Here is a 7,591-nt window from a genome sequence, read left to right as displayed (position 1 = left end):
ACCACAATACAACAAAAACCTCACTTTCTGTCTCACAACTTATAAAGGTAGTCTTATAATGTTCACTCTTAGGAGGAAGTATAAATTAGCAACTTGGGGACAGCAGCATGGCAATGTATAGTAAAATTTCGCAAGACTGTATTCCTTTTTATTGAAAAAATAATAATCATGAATGTGCCAGATTTGCTGCAAGATGATTTATTATAAAATCTTACATGATGAAAAATAAAAGTCCAAACATCAAAAAATCAAAAAGGTACCTAGAATAATAACTAGCCTTTTAAATTCAATGAGTCTTATTGGTTGATTTTGTTGTTGAAATCTGTTTCCAAGTGGGAAAAAATACCTACAACAACAACCAAAATAATTTCCAAATGGTTTAAAGTTTATCATCTATATTGAAATATTTAAAAAATATGTATTAGCTATGGTTATATTTGTAGTAAGTATAAAACATGAATAAGAGTGATAATAAATTCATGATATCATCTGTCTTTAAGAAGTGATATATCAGGAAAGGTATTTGTTATCTTTACTGTTCTGACTGTTTAAGAACACAGGGTCAAGTGTTTGCCCTACTGCTTAAGATGTTGCCTGGGAAACCTAGATCCCACATCAGAGTGCTTAGAGTAGTCTCAGCTCTGCTCCAGATTCCATCTTCCTGCTAAAGAACACCCTGGGAGGCAGTAGGTGATGGCTCAAGCAGTTATATCCCTGTCACACACATGACAGGTCTGGATTGAATTTCTGGCTCCTGGCTTCAGCCTGTCCCAGCCATAGCTATTGAGGGCATTTGGAGAATAAACCTGCAGATGGGAGATCTCTGTCTCTCTGCTTTCCAAATAAATAGAAATTTTCAATTATATGAAAATCTGTATCTAAAGAAATATGCCAAAATGTTGACATTTGTTAATTTATAAACAAATTTTGGACATATCTTTCATGTTTTCTATATTTCATTTTAATATTTTAAAATGAAAAAGACTGCAAAGAGAATTTAAATCACCATTATAGCTGGTGGTTTTATTATGACATTTTCAGAACTGGACAGAACTAGATGACATAAAATACACAAGGACATAAAGCATCTGAATAATCTGATCAACACACCTGTTAATAGAAACAGCATTAAATTTTGTATTTCAGAGAGTATATTCCATTTTATCTTTTCTTAAAAAAAGCTGGAATAAGCCAATTACCATTGAAGTAATCAGAAAGCCAATTAAAGATTTATCATTAAAGGTGTTACCAGGATTAGAGTGCTTTACAGCTTTGTATTAGCTAACTTTCAAAGAACCAACGGTTCTAATGCTATTTAAACTATTCCGGACCACAGAAAAAGATTGCAAACTCACTAATTCATACTTTTAAAGCTAGCACAATCTTCATAATAAAACTTGATAATGACAGCATAAGAAAAGTACAATGTCACTTTGGAATGTAAATTTGATAATTCTAAATAAAATATTGGTTAAAAAAATCCAGCACTGTAGCAAATGATCATTTCACCATAATCGAGTAGGATCTATTCCATAAATACAGGTTCAAATACCTGCTATTCTAACTCATTGCATCAACAATTTAATCAACAGATGCTGAAAAGATATTTGATGAAACCCAGGAGCTACATCTGACAATAACAGCATTATGTAAAAAAAGAATAGAAGACACTCTGAAATATGTTGAGTTTTTACCAATAACCAATATTACATATCATACTAATAAGGAATACTATAGACATTTCCATGAAAATTAATAATAGGACAGACATGTCTGTCATCATCATTATGCAACATTGCTTTGGAGAATCCAGCTAATATTATAATAATCAGTATAAACATTAGAAGAAATAAAATGATATCTATTTGCAGATAAAATGATTGCGTATCTAGAAAGTCTACTATATTCTATTTTTAAAAAACTATTGTAATTCAGAAGATTAAATAATTCATTAGATAGAAGGTAATAATATAAAAATCTGTTGATTTTCTATATTGCCAAAAATAAGAAGTTACAAATAAGGAAAAATATTCAATTCCTAATGTCAAAGTGTTACAAATGTAATACTCATAAATGAATTCAATCAAATATGATGGATCTATATGAAGAATATTACAAAAACAAGGCTAAAATATTTCAGTTAGGCACCAAAACTCTTGAGTGTTCAGGATTAATGTTAGTAACTGATCCTCCAATCAGGAATGCAGAAATTTAACACAGTTCTTATTAAGATATCAGACTTTTAGTTGTTGAGATAATACTTTCAATTTTCATATGAAAGAATGAGTATCTATGGAAAATCATATTTTAAAAAAACTAACAAAGATTTGCATTATTAGATTGTAAAATCTATGGTCAATTCTATATAATTAAAATTTTTGATTTTGGCTCAAGCATTTGAAAATGGCCATTGTAAAATAAATAGTACTGATATTCACTGTGAACAAAATGTAAAGCTGGATCCCTATGTTGTACCACATCCTTGCAAAAAAATAAATTTCAGGTAGATGAAGCATTTAAAACTCAGAATAATAAAAAATTTTTTTAAAAAAGTAGTTGAAGACTTGTAGCACTTGGGGTGGCAGCATCTACCTGAAAAAGAGAGGAAACCAAAATCTATAAAACACATAGTGGTATACCTAATTTTTTTTAATTTAAAGTAAAAGATATCATCAATGGTTAAGATTATTGACAGGATGTAAAAATTATAACACATATGATGTACAGATGATTAAATGCTATGTAGTGAGAATTCCTACAAATATATAAGGAAAGGATGAAAAATTCAATAGATAAGTAAGAAATGGCAAATCACAAAACAGAAAGATCTAAATAGAAAATAAAAACAAGCAAATCTCCATTAAAGTCAGACAAAAGCCAATCAAAGTAAAATGTAATATCAAATAATTTTTCACCTTTCTGATTTTAAAGAATTAAAGAGTGTTGGAGAGTATGCAGGAAATAGGCACTTGAATTATGGATGGTACTCTTGTAATAATTCTTTAACATACACCTACCTAGCATTTCTAGGAATCCAACCTATAGAAATAAAACCACCAAAATATATTGCAGCAGTGCTAAACTGGAGAAAAAAAGAAACAAATAGCCATCAATAATGGAATAGTTAGTTGAATACCTTTTTGATTGAATACCTTTTCAGACATCCACAGATACTGTATATGCAGTTGCTTATGGAGGGGGGGGGAGGAAATAGGGAAAAGAGAGAGGGAAAGGAGTGAGAAAGAGACTGTAGCTGCTGATCAGGTGGGATGTCATCTATTTGTCTAGTGAAAAAAGCAAATAAAGAGAAATGCATATGGCTTATCATTTTTAAAGAAATTATTACAAAAGATTTTCTGTATGAAGATGGGAAAATATATAGAAGGGCATCTCAAAACTTGTTACCTGGGCAGAAGAGAGGAGAGAGATAAGGAAAGGCTTGTTAATGCTGATATATCATCGATTTTTCTTATTCTACTGTTGTATTGTTACAATGCTTGCAAACTCTTTAAAAATTTTTCTAGTAGCACCCAATTTAAATTTTAAATTACAAAAGAAAACAATATCAAAAGTACGGAAATACACTTGGGGCAAAACTGTGGAATTAGTCAATGTAAGATTTCGAGATATAATAAAATAAAGCCACTTTCCTGAATTTGACACCAAAACTTTTCTCAAAGTTCACAAGCAGGCGAACTCGAAACATTTCACATCTAATATTTCCACAATTTTTGCAAAGACCACAATGAATTTAGGGAGTTTTCACCAAACCATAGACATAGATGTGAATATCATCATCAAACTTAATAAAATAGACAGATGGCTTGGCCACCACTTGATGGATGAAAATGCCGGTTCTCTTGGATCCGTCATCTTTGGCGTGTTCCACCTGTTTTCCCACGAGACTGTCGACCACCTCCCCGGGCTCCTGTTCTGCGGTGGGGAAATAGTAGTTGGAATCTGGAATGATGCGTAGGTCACCATCTTTGTAGTCATCCAGCAGAGTGTACATATAGAGGACTGGATCTTTCTCGTAGGTTATGTAAAACCAAGTATCCATCACGGGGGCTCGCGCCAGAACCATCCCCTTCCACTCATCTTTGGTGCCATGCTCGCCTTCAAACACATGCCCCACTGCCTTGCCAATCAGGGAATCTGCCAGGCGCGAATCGATGCGAGGACTTGGTACTCTCTCAGGAAGAATCTCTAGTGCTAAAACTCTCTTATCTCGATGCAGTTCTAGTCCATACACACTATCTTTGCCATCATATTTAATGATGTAGAGAGTGGGCTTCACGGAAACCTGCTCGAGCACGGTGCCCTTCCACTGCTCCACAGGCTCATTGCCTTCCTTCCACCCATGTTGAATGCGGCAGCCCACGATGTTCCTACGAGTGAGAAAAGTGGGCTTACGCCGCTGCTTCTTGTGGGTGTGCCTTTTCTTCATCAGGTATGCGGACACGCCATCTACCCCCATCGGAGGGACAGTTGGAGGAGACATGGCTTACGGTTTAAGGGGGCTTAGGCAAAGCTGCCGCTTGTTGATTAGTATGACAAAAAAGTCAACACTATCCAGTGTGAGATTTTTTTTTCTCCACCTCAGAGACGGGGTCCGTCCTACCTTCCCCAAGCTAAAGGCTCTCGCCAGGGATTGACAGAAACGCGGTAACTCTGACCCTGGGCAGTGGGACAGCCTGTGCCTCTCGACAGTATTTTCCTCTCCTGCCTGGGAGGGGTGACTGCAGCTGTGGCTGCTCCCGCTAGAGATGGCGGGCTGGCGTGTGCTGTCTGCGCCTTGCGCCCTTCCCGGCTCCCAGCCCCAAGTCCCGAATCGGCCACTTAGCTGTTGTCAATGCTGTTGCGGTTGCGGCACGGCGACTGAGGAGACAACGGGGGACAGGCAGTTAACCAGAAGGATGGCTGCGGTGGCAAAGGTGCAAGCGGCAGCACCACGTCCCTGGAGTCAGCGCGGCCTGGACTTCGCAGAGCTAGTCAGCTTGGCCTCGCTCTGGCGCCGCGGTTTTTGCCGCTTAGGGAACCCGCCCCCTCTGAGCCCGCCTGCACCTCGGCCCCGCCCCCCACCATCCCGCCTTCCGCTCCGCGGACTGGGGCTGGGCGGGTCAATGCCGGTCAGCTCGCGGGCCCGTGCTCAGTCCGCGCTGAAACAGGCGCGCTCTCCCTCATTTCCTCTTGAGCCCCCTGACCGTTTCTATGTAACTCCCTGTAACTGGAGCCAGACAGGCGGACTCCCCTCCTCCTCCTCTCTGGCCTCCTGCTGCACGCCGCCAATCTCCTCCACAGCGGCTCCATCTGCTTTCTATCTTCCAGGAATTCCTCACAAACATTTTATTATTATTATTATTATTATTATTATTGTATTATTATTATTCAAAACACAGACTGAGGGCGCAGGATAGTGAGAGAGAGAGCAACAGCGAGGAGGCTAGAGGAAGAGCGCGACAGCAAGAGTGGAGTTTGTACATACAAATTATTTTTACTCAATTTAGGATTTTAGACCAGAGAAGAAAATGCCTGTGTGTAGTCCACCATCTTGATCCAAACGCTTGTTTATATTTTCTACCTGATGATTCTTGGTAATGATTTTAACTTTTTTTTTTCTGAATGTAAAGGAAGTGTACTGATCTTGTAGAGATTTTCTAAAGCTTAGTGAAAAAAAAGAGGAAGTAAATATAAATCTTACCATCTAGACATACACAAAAATGCTAACAATGCTAAATTCTCTTCTCAATAAGTCTGTGCTCATATTTTACAACTGCATGCATATTCTTACTTGTACAGCTTTTTGTTTTCATTTATGCCAGGAGCATTTTCTGATGTGCTTACCTACTCTGAAAACATGCTAAGAATTTCATAATATTTCTTGGTAATATTTCTTTGATAGTCTTTATTTTAAATGGTCCATTACAGAAGAATGGATAGTGAAACTTTACCTTCAAATATGGATTTCTGAAACTTGTCTAAATCGTGTTTTCAAAAGAATATCTAATAACATGGAAATCTGAATATAAAATGGCAATGTTTGGGAAAGCATAATATTGAAACAAAATTATGGACTCAATTTTGGAAAGCAAGAAACAAAGGGATTTCTGTGTGTGTACATATGTATTTGCTATTTTTCTGATTATAAAATTACTGCATGCTTATACGAAAAATCTGAAGGATAGAAAAAGAGTCCATAATTATACTTACCTCAAGAAACAGGATGGTTATGAAAATTAAAAATTTTTAACATTATATCCTGCTTACAAGATGTCAATAGAAACTTTCTCATTCCTCCACCCTGCACTGGTGTGAAAAGAAGGCTTCATAACATGAGTCTACAAAGGCAATTTTTTCATCTGTAGAGGAAGGGAAGAAATCAGAAGTGAGAAAACTGCAAGGCAGCAATGTTGACTGCCTCCACATTTCATTAGCTTCCATGTCAGTGACAGAAAAACCTAGTCCTCTCATCATTTACTTGCTGGTTTGGTAAAATATGTGAAGATCCTCCAATTGCTCATATTTCCTAGGCCAAGGACTTTGGAGATAGAATCTAATAACTCTCTCCAGTAATCTATCACAAGAAAATAATCCCAGGGAGGCATGAAAATTAAATATTAATCCCAGGACCAGATTTGAAGCATAAGGAGTGGTCCCACCACCTGTGTTGCCGAGACCCCATGTGGGAACCAGTTGGAGTCTTGGCTGCTCTCTCTACTTCTGATCCAGCTCCTTGCTAATGTTTCAGGGAAGGCAGCTGAAGATGGCCCAAGTACTTGAGTCCCTGTAGCCACATGGGAGACCCAGAAGAGGTTGCTGGCTTCTTGCTTCAGATCAGCCCAGCTCCAGCCATTGTGGTCATTTAGAGAGTGAACTTGAGTATGGAAGATCTCTCTCTCTCTCTCTCTCTCTGACTTTAAAATGAATAAATATGATTTTTTAACTCTAGAATGCAGTGATATTGTACACATTTTCACACATATGTAAAATCTAGATATGCACAAAGTCAGAAGATGACTATGCATAAATTTCATGACATTACTAGATTCCACAAAAAAAAAAATTCCCCAGAATTATTCCACAAAGATGCACCAAGATCTTTTATTTTTAAATTTATTTATAATTAATTAATTTGTTTATTTGAGTAAACACACAGAGAGACAGAGAGAGATCTCTTCCATCTGCTTGTTCATTCCCCAAATTCCTGCAAGGCCAGGAGATTAGAACTCCATCATGATCTCCCATGTAGGTGGAAGGGGCCCAAGCAGTTGTGCCATCTTGCACTGCTTTTCCAGGTACACTGGCAGGAAGCTGAATCTAAAGAGAGCAGCCAGGACTTAAACTGGTGCTCCAACATGGGGTGGTAGCGTGGCAAGCAGCAGCTTAACCCATTGCACTGAAACACCAGCCCAAGCACCATGTTCTTTTGCTTAGAAGAGCAACTGACAAATGAGAGAAGATGATCATCCACAGGGCACAAAGGTTCAGGGCAAACGATTTCTTAAGGTCCTTTGGTTATATCCTTCAGATGAATTATTTGTAGCCCCACAAACCAGCCTGAGGAGACAAAGAAGTTCCTAATGCCCTTTCT

At 37.8% G+C, this 7,591-nt stretch overlaps 1 protein-coding gene across 1 annotated transcript; it reads right to left on the bottom strand.

The window, feature by feature from the left end:
- Positions 1-997: 997 nt before the first annotated feature.
- Positions 998-5,002, bottom strand: SPIN4 (spindlin family member 4). The gene is made up of 2 exons (XM_062183256.1): positions 3,018-5,002; positions 998-2,592 (listed from the first exon to the last, which is right to left on the bottom strand). Exon 1 carries the CDS (start codon positions 4,499-4,501, stop codon positions 3,752-3,754), a length of 750 nt encoding a protein of 249 aa, XP_062039240.1. The 5' UTR covers positions 4,502-5,002; the 3' UTR covers positions 998-2,592; positions 3,018-3,751.
- Between the last annotated feature and the right edge of the window lie 2,589 nt (positions 5,003-7,591).

This window comes from Lepus europaeus, chromosome X (genome assembly GCF_033115175.1).
Source record: "Lepus europaeus isolate LE1 chromosome X, mLepTim1.pri, whole genome shotgun sequence".
Lineage (NCBI taxonomy): Eukaryota > Metazoa > Chordata > Mammalia > Lagomorpha > Leporidae > Lepus > Lepus europaeus.
Note: the sequence above shows the minus strand (reverse complement) of the source record. Positions and strands in the feature narration are given on the sequence as shown.